General features: G+C 41.5%; 1 protein-coding gene across 1 annotated transcript in view; it reads right to left on the bottom strand.

The window, feature by feature from the left end:
* The window catches only part of LOC140724707 (protein unc-79 homolog), a 436,731-nt gene that overhangs the window by 145,246 nt on the left and 273,422 nt on the right, over nucleotides 1–18,063 (bottom strand). The window contains exons 33-35 of the mRNA XM_073039156.1: nucleotides 15,467–15,569; nucleotides 4,118–4,258; nucleotides 3,142–3,180 (exon numbers count right to left, since the gene is read on the bottom strand). Coding sequence (XP_072895257.1) covers nucleotides 3,142–3,180; nucleotides 4,118–4,258; nucleotides 15,467–15,569 — 283 coding nt within the window. The remainder of the gene's footprint in view (nucleotides 1–3,141; nucleotides 3,181–4,117; nucleotides 4,259–15,466; nucleotides 15,570–18,063) is intronic.

Raw genomic sequence — 18,063 nt, 5'->3', positions numbered from 1 at the left:
AGGGTGATCGATGTGGACTGGGCTGTTTGATCAGTTTGATCAGGGTGATCAATGAGGACTGGGCTGTTTGATCAGGGTGATCGATGTGGACTGGGCTGTTTGATCAGTTTGATCAGGACGATCGATGTGGACAGGAGTGTTTGATCAGTTTGATCAGGACGATCGATGTGGACAGGAGTGTTTGATCAGTTTGAAATGGCCGATCAATGGGGACTGAGGTGTTTAAACAGTTTGATCACGGGGTTCAGAATAAAGGTAAGAACGAATATTTTAGCCAGAGAATAGTGAAACAGTCAAATGCTCTGCCACACTGTTGGGCATGCCAAGTCTATGGATATATTTAAGGCAGAAGTTGACAATTTTCTGATCGGTCAGGGCATCAATGTCAAAGGATATGGTGAGAGAGCAGGTGCTTGGGGTTAAGTAGGATTGGGGATCAGCCATGATTGAGTGGTGGAGCAGATTCGATGGGCTAAATAGCCTAATTCTGCTCCTCTGTCTTATGGACCGATTAACTTACTACAGTACATGTTTGGACTGTGGGAGGAAACCAGAGCACCTGGAGGAAACCCACATACATACAGGAAGAACATACAAACGTTATTACAAAGGTCACTGGAATTGAACTCTGAACTCAGTAACACAAGCTGTAATAGCAACATGGAAATATCAGTCACACAGTCATCCTGGGCCTCTGCACTAGTTATGTAGCTGACGAAAGCAGCACATTAAATATGGCAGCACAGTATAGCTGACGAAGTGAAAACCAAAGGTCACATTCTGACTGAGCTCTTAGAGAGATACAGAGGCTGCTTAAGATACAAAATAAATAGAGGAAATTAAACAGCTACATGAAGTATTACAGCTTCAAGATTGAAAATTTTATAAGCAATAGAAGCAATTCAAAGTAAATCTATTATCAAAACACATATGTCACTATATGCAATTCATGTTCTTGTGGACATTCATAATAAATACAAGTAACACGACAGTGTCAATGAACGACCGCCCCCAACAGGACAAACAAACTGAGCAAATTCAACAAACAAAAAGAAAGAAACAATAATAATAACCACCTGGTTATAATATTGCAGGATAAACAAGCAAGAACAACTTACTTAATAGATATCGCCATCCCAAACACACATAAAATACAGAAATCAGTAAAACACCTGAAGAATTCTGAATTAAAAGAAGAAATTGAAAGTCAATATTGAATTAGTGATTTAATTTGTTCTTTGCTGACACTGATCAACAGAAAAGTCTCTTTTGTGCCAAAGTGAAAGCTAATTTCTACAGATCGGTCTAAATTTATTGCAATTATTAAACACAAAATAATTGATAGCACAATTATTAACCCCTTCAAGTCAGTGTTTAGTAGATGCGCCTTTGGCAGCATTTACAGCATTTGAGTCTGTAAATGAGTCTATCATTTACAGGATAGGTCTCTATCAGCTTTGTACATCTGGACATTGCAATTTTTCCCCATTCTTCTTTACAAAACTGCTCAAGCTCTGTCAGATTGCATGGGGATTGTGAGCGAACAGCCCTTTTCTAGTCCAACCACAAAGTCTCATTTGGATTAAGGTCTGGACTCTGATTTGGCTGCTCCAGGACATTAACTTTGTTATTTTTAAGCCATTCCTGTGTAGCTTTGGCTTTATGCTTGGGTTCATTGTCATACTGGGAGACAAATCTTCATCCATATCACAATTCTTTAGCAGCCAGCATCAGGTTTTCCTCCTGGATTTCCCTGTATTTTGCTGCATTCGTTTTACCCTCTACCTTCACAAACTTTTCAGAGCCTGCTGCAGTGAAGCATCCCCACAGCATGATGCAGACACTACCATACTTCACGGTAGGGATGGTGTGTTTTTGATGATGTGTGGTGTTTGCCTTATGCCAAACACAGCATTTAGTCTGATGGCCAAAAAGCTCAATTTTTCTTTCATCAGACCATAAAACCTCTTCCAGCTGACTTCAGAGTGTCCCACATGCCTTCTGGCAAACTCTGTTGATATTTCTTGTGCGTTTCTTTTTCAACAATGGCTTTCTCTTTTCCACGCTCCCATAAAGCTGTGACTGGTGAAGCACCCGGGCAACAGTTGTTGTATGCACAGTCTCTCCCATCTCAGCCACTGAAACTTGTAACTCCTCCAGAGTTGTCATAGGTCTCTTGGTGGCCTCCCTCACTAGTCCCCTTCTTCCACTGTCACTCAGTTTTTGAGGACAGACTGTACTAGTTAGATTTACATTTATATCATATTCTTTCCATTTCTTAACTGTATTCCAAGGGATATTAAGTATTTTGGAAATTTTCTCGTATCCATCTCCTGACTTGTGCTTTTCAATAACCTTTTCACGGAGTTGCTTGGAGTGTTCCTTTGTCTTCATGCTGTAGTTTTCGCCAGGATACTGACTCACCAGCAGTTGAACCTTCCAGATACAGGTGTATTTTTATTACAATCAATTGAAACACCTTGACTGCACACAGGTCTCCAAAACAGATCTCCATTTAACTAATTATGTGACTCCTAAAACCAATTTTCTATGCCAGTGATGATTTGGTGTGTCATATTAAAGGCAATGAGAACTTATGCAATCAATTATTTTGAGTTTTATATTTGTAATTAATTTAGATCACTTTGTAGAGATCTGTTTTCACTTTGACATGAGTCTTTTTCCTGTTGGTCAGTGTCAAAAAAATGTCAAATGAAATCCACTGTGATTCAATGTTTTAAAAAAAATAGAACATAAAAACTTCCAAATGGGGTGAATACTTTTTTTTCTGCTGGCGGTTTGATGTTTATCTTTAGAAGCTTTTAGTATGACGCATGGCTCTGGGGTTGAACACCTAATGGGTCTTTTCTCCCCCTCACTTTTTTCTTGCTTTAGTAGGTTTTTTTCTTTTCTTCTCTTTTTTTGTGTCACCATATTTTTCAATCTTTAATATAGTTTTTTTTCTCTTTTGAGACATTGTAAGTGTTACTTACTTTGATGTACTCTTGTATTTTGGATAACAATAATAAGAAGATTTGAAAAGAAAGAATACTTTTCATAGGCACTATGAAATAAGCAATAAATAATCAATAAGCAATAAATATCAAGGACATGAGATGAAGAGCAAATTCTTGTAAATACCTTTCTGCCTGGCCAGAAAAAAGACTGCTGGATGCTAGTCTGAAATGAAAAAAATGAGAAGTTACTTAATGAACTGATTATTAATTTAACTGAGTCATTAATGTTTTTTGTCTAGAAGACATGAATTCAGATAAAATGCTGGAGAATAGCAGTGTTGTTTTGCTAAAATTTCACCAATGCAACTAACATTGAGTGTATTTTAAATGAGATGGGTAATGAAGATGTCCTAATGATTGTAGATCAAATTTGAAGACAGAATTTAATATTAATGGTAAGACTTCTGGCGGTGTGGAGGATCTGAGAGATCTTGGGGTGCATGTAGGGCTCTTAAAGCTGCTGCGCAGATAGACAGTGTTGTTGAAGACGTGGTGTGTTAGCATTCATCAACCGTGGTTTTGAGTTCAAGAGCCATGAGGCAATGTTACAGCTATATAATCGACCTTGGTCAGACCCCACTTGGAGTACTGCAGGGATTGGGATACTATAGAGAGAGTGCAGAGGAGATTTACAAGGATGTTGCCTGGATTGGAGGGTGTACCTTATGAAAATAAGTTGAGTGAACTCGGCCTTTTCTCCGTGGAGCGATGGAGGATGAGAGGTGACCTGATAGTGGTGTATGAGATGATGAGGGGCATCAATTGTGTGGATAGCCCGAGACTTTTTCCCAAGGCTGAAATGACTAAAACTACAGGGCATGGTTTTAAGGTGCTTGGAAACAGGTACTGTGGGGATGTCAGGGTTAAGTTTTTCACACAGATAGTGGTGGGTGCGTGGAATACACTGCCAGCAGCAGTGGTGGAAGCGGATACTATAGGGTCTTTTAAGAGCCTCTTAGATAGGTACATGGAGCTTAGGAAAATAGAGGGCTGTGTGCTAGGGAAATTCTAGGCAGTTTCTAGAGTAGGTTACGTGGTTGGCACAACACTGTGGGCCAAAGGGCCTGTGATGTGCTATGTTCTATGTATGTTCTTATTACCTTCCTACGGACTGCAGTATATCTAGCAGTAAAGGGGCTGCTAAGTCTGGACTCAAATGAGTGAATGTCGAAAGAACTACAATAGCCAGTCCCAATGTTTCTTCATCGTATTCTTCAAGAATAGCTCCACAGTCAAGACATCTGTGCAAAAGAATGAAGTATTAAAACAGTTCATGCATTGAAGCACAGGTATCAGAATCAGGTTTAATATCACTAGCATATGTTGTGAAATTTGTTTTGCGGCAGCAGTATACCGCCATACATAATTAAAAAAAGAAACTATAGGTTACAATAAGAAATATATATTAAAATTGAAGTAAGTAGTGCAAAAAGAGAGCAAGTAAAACACTGAAGTAATGTACGTGGGTTCCTTAGCCAGAGGGTGGTGAATGTGTGGAATCTGTTGCCACAGGTGACTGTGGAGGCCAAGTCATTAGGTGTATTTAAGGCAGAGGTTGATAGATTCTTGATTAGTCAGGACATGAAGGGATACGGGGAGAAGGCAGGAAATTCGGGCTGAGAGGGAAAATGCATCAGCCATGATCAAATGGCAGAGCAGAGTCAATTGGCCAAATGCCCTCATTCTACTTCTATACCTTATGGTCTTATTGCCCATTCAGAAATCTGATGGCAGCGGCAGAGAAGCTGTTCCTAAAAAGTTGAGTGTGCATTTTGGTTTTACAATCTCATTGCTTGTAAATTCGAATGGAAGTCTATAAAATTGATAAAGCTGGAATTCAAATACCGTAGATTCCGGACTACAGAGCGCACCTGATTAAAAGCCGCTGGCTCTAATTTTAGAAATAAAATCATTTTTTTTATTATACAGGCCGCTTCGGATTTTAGGCCGCACCGAATTTCAGGCGGAACGGATTTTCGGCGCACTGGATTTCCGGCGGACCGGATTTTCGGTGCACTGGATTTCCGGCGGACCGGATTTTCGGCGCACCGAATTTTCGGCCGCTTGTAATATGAGATATTTACACAGAAAGATATTACACGTGTTGGGCTTCAAATTCTGCCCTGTGTTCGTTTTGGAAGAGAGACAACCAACACCGGATTACAGTGCAGCGTGGCTTTATTGCAGAACGCGTTTTGCCTTCCCCTTACATTCTGCTCTTATTTATACTCCTTTTTCCCCCAAACCAAACCCTCGCTACACATATTTGGTAAGGCTAAACTTTGTTATACCTACCGGTATTTGGTAACATCGGACACTTGTGTCCTTATTGGCCCGATACCATTCACACACGAGTTTTACTGTTTTTGTGCAGTGGAATCCTCAGTTTCGCTCCCTCCCTCCCTTGTACTGCTGTCTAATATCACGTGAGCCATTCCTGACCTGAAGCGGCAGTCCCAAATTAAATCTCCACCGTCTCACCATCGATTCATGTATGCCAAGATTACGCGCAGCAGCTCGATTTCCTTGTTCAACCGCCAGATTGATTGCCTTTAACTTAAAAGCTGCATCATATGCTTTTCTTCGAGTGTTTTCCATGTTGATGAGGGTGAGTACAAATGGCTGATTTACAATAATTTGTGAAGTGCGCTTGATTTATCGTACAATTTCATTGGACCTCTGTGAACTACTCATCAATTTTATTGGTCTACTGTTACGAGGCAAAATGTTTTGGCGGCATGGGAAAAAACTTTCTATTAGCCGCACCTTATTATAAGCCGCTATGTTCAATGCTGTTCAAAGCATAGGAAAAAAGTAGCGGCTTATAATCCGACATCTACGGTAATTGAATTTATTCACAGTCCCCACATGGCAAACATCAAGATTTAGACTCTACCAGCATACAACACAGTTGTGACACTGCTGCACAAGCTCTAGTCAGCCGCTTTCAAACTTTACCTCCAATACTGTCTGCGTTGGGTTTGCACAAAGCTAGGCAGCTTGTAACTGTAGGCACTCCAATTTCTGTTCACATCCTAAAGACATGCAGGATGATATATTAATTGGCCACTATACATTGCTTCTTATATATATTAGTGCTGGAATCTGGCAGCAGTTGAGGAGAATGTAGAGAGAATAAACTGGGATTAACATCAGAATTGGAATCAGAATTTGATCTAATATCAGTGGCATATGCTATGAAATTTGTTGTTTTGCAGCAGCAGTACATTGCAATACACTATAAAAACAATAAATTACAATAACAAATATATATTTTAAAAGTAAATTAATTAAGTAGTGCAAGAAGAAAACAAAAAAAAGGTGAGGCAGTGGCAACCCTTTGCACGCTGCTCTGCTGAGAATCGTCAAATATTAGCGTGCCGCTATTACAGCTTGGGGTGTCAGAGTTCAGAGTTCAATTCCAGTGTCCTCTGTAAGGAATTTGTACATCCTCCCCGTGGAAAGTGTCACTTCTCCCCGCTACCTCTGGTTTCCTCCCACAGTCCAAAAATGTACCAGGTAAGCTAACTGGTTATTGTAAATTGTCCCGTGATTAGGTTAGGGTTAAATCAGGATTGTTGTAGTTGTGCGGTGTGGCTTGAAGGGCCAGCAGGGCCTATTCCATGCTGTATTGCTAAATAAACAAATAAAATATTCCCATGTAGAACTACTACCTCTGAATGTAAATGGATGCTTGATGGTCAACATCAATCTGGCAGTCTTATGGGGTGAGTAACTATGAAAACTGCCAAATATTTGTATCTATTTCAAAATGCTGGAATAGTTCGACTCAGTCATCATGAATAGAGTCTCTGTGTTCCGTGTTTTTATCCTCAAAGCCACAGTAAGAAACGGGCTCCCCAGGGGAACAATGCAATTTTACTCCTTTGCTCCTGGACTTGTTCAGATACTCTACAAGATTGAAATGTGTTCATTGGCACAAAACTGGGACATTTGTCACAATACTCAATTATCATGCAATTGAAACAACCAGAGAATTTGCCTCTTCAATCATTAAACACAGGAGCAGAATTAGGGCTCTCGGCCCATCGAGTCTGCTCCGCCATTACATCATGGCTGGTTTATTTTCTCTCTCAACCCCATTCTCCTGCCTTCTCCTCGTAACCTTTGCTGCCCTGACTAAGATCCTATCAACCTCTGCTTTAAATATACTCAATGACTTGGTCTCCACAGCCATCCATAGCAATGAATTCCACAGATTCACCACTGTCTAGCTAAAGAAATGCCTCCTCAGTTCCGTTCTATACTGAGTCTGTGTTTTCTAGGCTTAGTCTCTCCCACCATAGGCTTCTGCAAGATGACAACATGAATGGTCACAGCAATTTCTCCCGGGTCAGCAAAAGGTGCTATTGTTCTATCTAAATGTATTTCCACTGATCACAAGGTCCTGTGACACATTAAGAACTTAAAGTACTGCTGGTCTATACCATCAGCAACATGTTCACTGATGGAGAAAATGAAGGAGCTGCACAACGTACTGCTCCTTGAGTCGATGGAGGCATACAATCTGACAGCGCGTAGCCGGTGTGTTTGCTTTTCTTGTGATCGCAAAACCCCTTTAGACATTGTTGATCTGGTACGCTGTAAGTTTCATTCACTGATTTATAGGATGAGGGCAGGGGCAGTTGGCAGAGGAGCCATGGCGTTACCTGTTTGTAGCCGCCCAGAGTGAGGGGATGAGCTGTTAGGCTTTGCCAGTGGAAGTAGCCTCAAAGATTTGGGGGAGTAGATTTGGGACGGAGATGAAAAGAAACTGCTTTTCGCAGAGAGTGGTGAATCTGTGGAATTCTCTGCCCAATGAAGCACTGGAGGCTACCTCAGTAAATATATTTAAGACAAAGTAGGATAGATTTTTGCATAGTAGGGGAATTAAGGGTTATGGGGAAAGGGCAGGTAGGTGGGGATGAGTCCATGGCCAGATCAGCCATGATCTTATTGAATGGTGGAGCAGGCTCGACGGGCCAGATGGCCGACTCCTGCTCCTGTTTTTTATGTTCTTATGGCATCCAGAACGAAGCTGGTGCTGTAATCATAGGGTTTTGCTCAGAGGAAGACAACATTTATAATGGTTAACTGCAGGTTTTTTTTGCTGAACTCAGTGGAGTCAAGGCCTTATAGTGCCAGAGGAGAGGCATTCAAGCTGGTGCATTCCACTGCGGGCAGCGCTGTGCAGATGTAACCGACTGACGATTTTAAATGTACTGAAGGGTCTGGGCTATATACATATATAGCTGTGTTTTTACTAATATTCTATATGTGTTTGTCTATGCGAGGACTGAGCCTCTAGTCGCTCAGTGAGCATCGGGGCAGGTCTCAATGGACTTGGGGGGAGGTGGGGAGGGCCTGGTCCAATATACATGTATATTCCACACCGTTGTGTTTTACTGAAATTCTCTATTGGTTTGTTGTCTTGTATGTGCCTCAAGTCGGTGTTGTGTGAGGGGATGGGGGTCGTCGGAGCCAATGTGTTCCACCAGGGATGATGTGCAGCATCCAGTCTGGAGGCGTTGCTGCCCCCCAGTGTGTGCTTGGCAGGAGACAGGCTTAACTGTATTCGACTGTGGAGGTCACCAACCTCCATGCAGAATATGACCTGTCTACAACCACTCTTTGCCTTCTGTGGGCAAGCCAGTTCTGGATCCACAAAGCAACGTCCCCTTGGATCCCATGCCTCCTTGCTTTATCAATAAGCCTTGCATGGAGTACATTATCAAATGCCTTGCTGAAATCCATATACATTACATCTACTGCTCTTCCTTCATTAATATGTTTAGCCACATCCTCAAAAAATTCAATCAGGCTCGTAAGGCACGACCTGCCTTTGACAAAGCCATGCTGACTATTCCTAATCATATTATACCTCTCCAAATGTTCATAAATCCTGCCTCTCAGGATCTTCTCCATCAGCTTACCAACCACTGAGGTAAGACTCACTGGTCTACAATTTCCTGGGCTATCTCTACTCGCTTTCTTGAATAAAGAAACAACATCTGCAGATCTCCAATCCTCGGGAATCTCTCCCCTCCCCATTGATGATGCAAAGATCATTGCCAGAGGCTCTGCAATCTCCTCCCTCGCCTCCCACGGTAGCCTGGGGTACATTTCATCAAGTCCCTGTGACTTATCCAACTTGATGCTTTCCAAAAGCTCCAGCAAATCCTCTTTCTTAATATCTACATGCTCAAGCTTTTCAATCTGCTGTAAGTCATCACTACAATCACCAAGATCCTTTTCCATAGTGAATACTAAAGTAAAGTATTCATTAAGTACCTCTGCTATTTCCTCCGGTTCCATACACACTTTCCCACTGTCACACTTGATAGGTCCTATTCTTTCACATCTTATCCTCTTGCTTTTCACATACTTGTAGAATGCCTTAGGGTTTTCCTTAAACCTGCCCACCAAGGCCTTCTCATGGCCCCTTCTGGCTCTCCTAATTTCCTTTTTAAGCTCCTTCCTAGTAGCCTTATAATCTTCTAGATCTCTAACATTACCTAGCTATCTGAACCTTTTGTAAGCTTTTCTTTTCTTCTTGACTAGATTTATTACAGCCTTTGTACACCACGGTTCCTGTACCCTACCATATCTTCCCTGTCTCATTGGAACATACCTATACAGAATTCTACAGAAATATCCCCTGAATATTTGCCACATTTCTTCAGTACGTTTCCCTGAGAACATGTTTCCAATTTAAGCTTCCAATTTCCTGCCTGATAGCCTCATAATTCCCTTTACTCCAATTAAACGCTTTTCTAACTTGTCTGTTCCTATCTCTCTCCAATGCTAGTGTAAAGGAGATAGAATTATGATCACTATCTCCAAAATGCGCTCCCACTGAGAGATCTGACACCTGACCAGGTTCATTTCCCAATACCAAATCAAGTACAGCCTCTCCTCTTGTAGGTTTATCTACATACTGTGTCAAGAAACCTTCCTGAACACACCTAACAAACTCCACCCCATCTAAACCCCTCGCTCTAGGGAGATGCCAATTGATGTTTGGGAAAATAAAATCTCCCATCACGACAACTCCGTTATTATTACACCTTTCCAGGATCTGATTCCCTCTCTGCTCCTCGATATCCCTGTTACTATAAACCCAGTAAAGTTACTGACCCCTTCCTGGCCGTGCCTCTGGCACAGAGTCCGACCCTGTGGTTCAGAAAGGTAGCGAAGGGAAGAGGAAGGTTTCTATAGTTAGGGGTTCAGACAGGCGAGAGACTCCCACAGAGACTCCGTAGACAATCCCTCCATGGCATCCACCTCTTTTGCAGCTGTGACACTATCTCTGATCAACAGTGCCACACCCCCACCTCTTTTGCCTCCCTCCCTGTCCTTTCTGAAACACCTAAAACCCGGCACTTGAAGTAATCATTCCTGTCCCTGAGCCATCCAAGTCTCTGTAATGACCACCACATCAGATCTCCAAGTACTGATCCACGCTCTAAGCTCATCTGCTTTATTCACATCACTCCTTGCATTAAAATAGACACATCTCAAGCCTTTGGTCTGAGCATGTCCCTTCTCTATCACATACCTATCCACCCTCTCACACTGCCTACAAGCTTTCTTTATTTGTGAGCTAACCTCCTCTTCTCCAGTCTCTTCAGTTCGGTTCCCACCCCCCAACAATTCTAGTTTAAACTCTCCGCAGTAGCCTTAGCAAACCTCCCCGCCAGCATATTGGTCTCCCTAGGATTCAAGTGCAGCCCGTGCTTTTTGTACAGTTCATACCTGCCCCAAAAGAGGTCCTAATGATCCAGGAATTTGAATCCCTGACCCCTGCTCCAATCCCTCAGCCACGCATTTATCTTCCACCTCACTCTATTCCTATTCTCACTGTTTTGTGGCAGAGGAAATAATCCCAAGATTACTACCTTTGCGGTCCTGTTTCTCAACTTCCTTCCTAACTCCCTGTAGTCTTTTTTCAGGACCTCTTCCCTTTTCCTGCCTATGTCACTGGTACCAATATGTACCACGACCTCTGGCTGTTCTCCCTCCCATCGCAGGATATCTTGGACGCAATCTGAAACATCCCAGACCCTGGCACCTGGGAGGCAAACTACCATCCGAGTTTCTGTCCTGCATCCACAGAATCGTCTGTCTGAACATAGAAACATAGAAACATAGAAAATAGGTGCAGGAGTAGGCCATTCGGCCCTTCTAGCCTGAACCGCCATTCAGTATGATCATGGCTGATCATCCAACTCAGAACCCTGTACCTGCTTTCTCTCCATACCCCCTGATCCCTTTAGCCACAAGGGCCATATCTAACTTCCTCTTAAATATAGCCAATGAACTGGCCTCAACTGTTTCCTGTGGCAGAGAATTCCACAGATTCACCACTCTGTGTGAAGAAGTTTTTCCTCATCTCGGTCCTAAAAGGCTTCCCCTTTACCCTTAAACTGTGACCCCTCGTTCTGGACTTCCCCAACATCGGAAACAATCTTCCTGCATCTAGCCTGTCCAATCCCTTTAGAATTTTATACGTTTCAATAAGATCCCCCCTCAATCTTCTAAATTCCAGTGAGTATAAGCCTAGTCGGTCCAGTCTTTCTTCATATGAAAGTCCTGCCATCCCAGGAATCAATCTGGTGAACCTTCTCTGTACTCCCTCTATGGTAAGAATGTCTTTCCTCAGATTAGGGGACCAAAACTGCACACAATATTCTAGGTGCAGTCTCACCAAGGCCTTGTACAACTGCAGTAGAACCTCTCTGCTCCTGTACTCAAATCCTTTTGCTATGAATGCCAACATACCATTTGCCTTTTTCACTGCCTGCTGTACCTGCATGCCCACCTTCAATGACTGGTGTACAATGACACCCAGGTCTCGTTGCATCTCCCCTTTTCCTAATTGGCCACTGTTCAGATAATAATCTGTTTCCCTGTTCTTGCAACCAAAGTGGATAACCTCACATTTATCCACATTAAATTGCATCTGCCATGAATTTGCCCACTCACCTAACCTATTCAAGTCACCCTGCATCCTCTTAGCATCCTCCTCACAGCTAACACCGCCGCCCAGCTTCATGTCATTCGCAAACTTGGAGATGCTGCATTTAATTCCCTCGTCTAAATCATTAATATATATTGTAAACAACTAGGGTCCCAGCACTGAGCCTTGCGGTACCCCACTAGTCACTGCCTGCCATTCTGAAAAGGTCCCGTTTACTCCCACTCTTTGCTTCCTGTCTGCCAACCAATTCTCTATCCACATCAATACCATAACCCCAATACCGTGTGCTTTAAGTTTGCACACTAATCTCCTGTGTGGGACCTTGTCAAAAGCCTTTTGAAAAGCTAAATATACCACATCCACTGGCTCTCCCCTATCCACTCTACTAGTTACATCTTCAAAAAATTCTATAAGATTCGTCAAACATGATTTTCCTTTCACAAATCCATGCTGACTTTGTCTGCTGATTTCACCTCTTTCCAAATGTGCTGTTATCACATCTTTGATAACCAACTCTAGCATTTTTCCCACCACCGATGTCAGACTAACCGGTCTATAATTCCCTGGTTTCTCTCTCCCTCCTTTTTTAAAAAGTGGGGATACATTAGCCACCCTCCAATCCTCAGGAACTAATCCAGAATCTAAGGAGTTTTGAAAAATTATCACTAGTGCATCCACTATTTCTTGGTCTACTTCCTTAAGCACTCTGGGATGCAGACCATCTGGCCCTGGGGATTTATCTGCCTTTAATCCCTTCCATTTACCTAACACCACTTCCCTACTAACATGTATTTCCCTCAGTTCCTCCATCTCACTAGACCCTCGGTCCCTTACTATTTCTGGAATATTATTTATGTCCTCATTAGTGAAGACAGAACCAAAGTAGTGATTCAATTGGTCTGCCATATCTTTGTTCCCTATGATCAATCCACCTGTTTCTGACTGTAAAGGACCTACATTTGTCTTGACCAATTTTTTTCTTTTCACATATCTATAAAAGCTTTTACAGTCAGTTTTTATGTTCCCTGCCAGCTTTCTCTCATAATCTTTTTTCCCTTTCCTAATTAAGCCCTTTGTCCTCCTCTGCTGGCCTCAGCTGTGCCACTTTTTTTTGCTAATTTATATGTTTCTTCTTTGGACTTGATACTATCCCTAATTTCCCCTGTCAGCCACGGGTGCACTACCTTCCCTGGTTTATTCTTTTGCCAAACTGGGATGAACAATTGTTGTAGTTCATCAATGCGATCTTTAAATGCTTGCCATTGCATATCCACCATCAACCCTTTGAGAATCATTTGCCAGTCTTAGCTAATTCACGTCTCATACCTTCAAAGTTACCCTTCTTTAAGTTCAGAACCTTTGTTTCTGAATTAACTATGTCACTCTCCATCTTAATGAAGAATTCCACCATATTATGGTCACTCTTACCCAAGGGGCCTCGCACAACAAGATTGCTCACTAACCCTTCCTCATTGCTCAATACCCAATCTAGAATGGCTTGCTCTCTAGTTGGTTCCTCGACATGTTGGTTCAGAAAACCATCCCGCATGCATTCCAAGAAATCCTCTTCCTCAGCACCCTTACCAATTTGGTTCACCCAATCTATATGTAGATTGAAGTCACCCATTATAACTACTGTTCCTTTATTGCACGCATTTCTAATTTCTTGTGTAATGCCATCCCCAACCTCACTGTTAGGTGGCCTGTACACAACTCCCACCAGCGTTTTCTGCCCCTTAGTGTTATGCAGCTCTACCCATAGCGATTCCACATCCTCCAGGCTAATGTCCTTCCTTTCTATTGCGTTAATCTCCTCTCTAACCAGCAATGCTACCCCACCTCCTTTTATTTCCTGTCTATCCCTCCTGAATATTGAATATCCCTGGATGTTGAGCTCCCATCCTTGGTCACCCTGGAGCCATGTCTCTGTGATCCCAACTATATCATATTCATTAATAACTATCTGCACATTCAATTCATCCCACCTTGTTACGAATGCTCCTCGCCTTGACACACAAAGCCTTCAGGCTTGTTTTTACAACACACTTAGCCCTTATACAATTATGTTGAAAAGTGGCTCTTTTTGTTTTTTGCCCTGGATTTGCCTGCCTGCCACTTTTACTTTTCACCTTACTACTTTCTGCTTCTACCCTCATTTTACACCCCTCTGTCTCTCTGCACTTGTTCCCATCCCCCTGCCACATTAGTTTAAAGCCTCCTGAACAGCAGTAGCAAACGCTCCCCCTAGGACATTGGTTCCAGTCCAGCCCAGGTGCAGACCATCCTGTTTATACCGGTCCCACCTTCCCCAGAACTGGTTCCAATGCCCCAGAAATTTGAATCCCTCCCCCTTGCACCATTTTTCAAGCCACGTATTCATCTGAAATATCCTCCTATTTCTACTCTGACTAGTATGTGGCACTGGTAGTAATCCAGAGATTATTACCTTTGTGGTCCTACTTTTTAGTTTATCTCCTAACTCCCTAAATTCACCTTGTAGGACCTCATCCCGTTTTTTACCTATATCGTTGGTACCTATGTGCACCACGACCACTGGCTGTTCACCCTCCCATTCCAGAATGTCCTGCAGCTGCTCAGAGACATCCTTGACCCTTGCACCAGGGAGGCAACTATTATCAATTTATCAAATAATTCTAAATGTAGGTCCCTTAAAGTCAGAAACAGGTGAATTGATTATGGGGAACAAGGACATGGCAGACCAATTGAATAACTACTTTGGTTCTGTCTTCACTAAGGAGGACATAAATAATCTTCCGGAAATAGTAAGGGACCGAGGGTCTAGTGAGATGGAGGAACTGAGGGAAATACATGTTAGTAGGGAAGTGGTGTTAGGTAAATTGAAGGGATTAAATGCAGATAATTCCCCAGGACCAGATGGTCTGCATCCCAGAGTGCTTAAGGAAGTAGCCCAAGAAATTTGTCTCAACGGATGCTGCTCGACCTGCTGAGTTCATCCAGCTTGTTTGTATGTGTTGAATCGACTGTTTATTCTTTTCCATAGATGCTGCCTGACCCGCTGAGTTCCTCTAGTGTGTTGTGTGTGTGCTTTGGATTTTCAGTATCTACACTTTCTTGTGTTTGCAACTAAACCTCATTACCATGTCTGCAAGCTTTTACGCATTGAGTTGCTGCCACATGATTAGCTGATAGGATATTTGCAATAATGAGCAGGAGTACAGGTGTATCTAATTAAGTCACCACTGAGTATCTGTTTTGCATTAATGTATAAAGCCCAATGGTTTTAGAGAACCATTTGTACAAGGTGAAGAAATGCATTCAGTGCATCCAAGGTAAAGAAATGTGTTCAATAACTCTGTTTATATGAATAGAAGTTCTGAATGCACTTTGGAATAAAATATTAACTGTTCCCTTTTGCTTTTGAATCAGTGTTAAAAATTACAAGGGAAAGTTGGCAAAATGATAATGACTATCATATTTATATATTTACCTGTCGGACATAAGAGTGGGTTGATCATCTGTAAATTCTTCAGGTGCAGGAACAAACATGCTGACAATGCTCTGTGCTGATAGCAAACTCGATTTCGTAGCACCTACGAAAATAAATGACAATTGGAAAATTTGCATCAGTTATAAACTTAAGAATAGTGAGATATATAAAAATGATTGAAAAATATTTATTGCACTCAGTTTTCATAGATTTTCAAATAACCCAGAGAATGGTGGACTTCTACAAATCACTTATTCAATCCATATTCAACAACAAAAAAATAACTAAAGGTTAAGGGCAACTTTACACTACAATAAAAGTATTGAAATGATGTTGTGTCCATACCTGCTGTTAACATTTGACCAGTGCTGTGCTGGTGGAAAGGGGTGTGAGTAGGGAGGGGGTTTGGATTGGATGCAGATTTCCAACCAGAAATCAAATGCTTTGTTTCACAACAGGATTTAAGGAGTATGATCGTTTAAGGAGTTAGTATAACTTAGCTCTGTTGTAAAGCTGACAAGTAAAGGAACATGAAGGAAATTATTTTGGGGCTCAAAATCTTTCTGTACTTAATGTCCAATCCAAACAATGAGATGTACTGTATATTTCATTTGGTAGTGAATAATCATTGCTACTGTATATGCCATTATGATGGTGAATAATCATTGCTGATGAGTAAGGTATCTTTGTGGATTGAACACAAAATGATTTTTTTAAGAGCAGAAGTGATGTAATTGGAAGCCCACCACTCTGTGGGTTAGTCGAATGAGTTTACCTGAGGAAGCAACCACAATTGGAAGCGTGTACATATGAGCACAGTACTCAAACCCCATTTTATAAATTGCTTAAATGTCTGCCAAAGTAAACATCCAAAAGTGGCAAAAAATGTTTCCAAGACTTCAGATCAAAGTAGTTCCTGAACTTATACCCATCAAGTGAAAGCTATTTCTATTACTTCTAAGGTAACAACTTAAAAGGTATGAAATGTATTAATTACCAGGCAGGATAGTTAAATGTGCACAAGGAGTTGTTTTGTCTTCTGAACCTGACTGCAATGCACATAATTCCTACATCCCAACACAAGCTCATGTCTGGCAGATGACAGACCCTACAGGGCTGTCAGATTTGCCAAGGTCAGTGAACAAGGAGAACCCATAAAAATGTTGGTTTCTGTGAATGTTGACCTTGTCAAGTGCAGCAGTTATTGCATGGTTTCTGGCTCGCTGTGAACCACGGCACTAACACAGGAAAACAGTTCCAACGGTAACTCTCTTACAGCTGGCAGGATACATTTGATAACTGAGTACTAAGTTCAAAGTTCAAAATAAATTTATTATCAAAGTACATATGCCACCATCTACAATCCCAAGATTCATTTTCTTGCAAAAAGACTGCACAGAACAAGACAGATAAACAACCAGTAACTAGTGTGCAAAAGACAACAAACTGTGTAAATACAAAAAGAAAAAAGAAAAAAAATGATAAATATATAAGCAATAACTATCGAGAACATGAATGAAGATTCCTTGAAAGTGAGTTTATCAGTTGTAGGAACAAATTTCAGTGTTGGGGTGAATGAAGTTATCCGCTTTGGTTCAGGAGCCTGCTGGTTGAGGAGGAAGAAGGTGCAGGAGCCTCAGGACTCAGACCACCAGGTTCAGGAACTGTTAAGAGTTTCTTGATAATGTTACATATGTTAATATACAGTTTGCTTATAATTCATGCTTTGATCATTAGCATTCAAAACTAAATATTCACACATAATTCAAACATTAAAATATTAAACAGAGACTAATCATTCCACATGTGCAACGATAGAAGAGTGGCAAAATATAGAAAACATTCAAGTAAAAGCTGGTACTTTATGATAAAAAAAATTATTTAGAACCAACCAGTTAATACTCTAAGATGTAAAACTACAAAGTAAAAAGAAAAACTTTCTTGATTTGAGTTTAATAAACAATGAATAATTACAAGTTATTGTTTGTGATATAATTGGATGAATCAAATTTATCATTCTTAAAACAAAAATATATGAAATGAATGAAGAGTATTGGGAATGTCCCTTTACACATTCTGCCAGCTTTGTCATTATAGCAACTGGAGATTGGAAAGACATTATAAATGCAAATACCATCTGAAGCCTAGTGTATGCATTTAGATGCTTGCTGACTTATTGCAAACGTTTTGTTTCAAATTTCATCCGGGCAGATGAGGTTCATCAACCATGATTGGCAGCTTATCCAGGAGAGGGAAAATGTTTATCTCAAACTCTGCTGCCTTGAGGTTATACTCACTCATGGGGAAGGCTTTGGAAGAAAACTCCAAGGGAAAAATCTGGAGCTAGAGTCCCTAAGGCATTCCTACATTGAGTTCAACACCGACTGGCAACTCCTGCGATGCTGCTGGTGCTGAACTGTATCGACCTCTGTCGTTCCTTTGGGTTCATCAGCTGGTGGAGATGAGGAGCCAGCTACATGGGAAACAGGATGCTCTCCATATCGTACTGTCCTGGCTTGCATACTGGCTTATGTATTACGCATACAACTAGGTCGCAATATCCATGGTCGACCCTGACCAATGGAGGGCCTCATTCA

This window comes from Hemitrygon akajei, chromosome 3, assembly GCF_048418815.1.
Source record: "Hemitrygon akajei chromosome 3, sHemAka1.3, whole genome shotgun sequence".
NCBI lineage: Eukaryota > Metazoa > Chordata > Chondrichthyes > Myliobatiformes > Dasyatidae > Hemitrygon > Hemitrygon akajei.
This window is presented reverse-complemented; position numbering and strand designations above follow the sequence as displayed.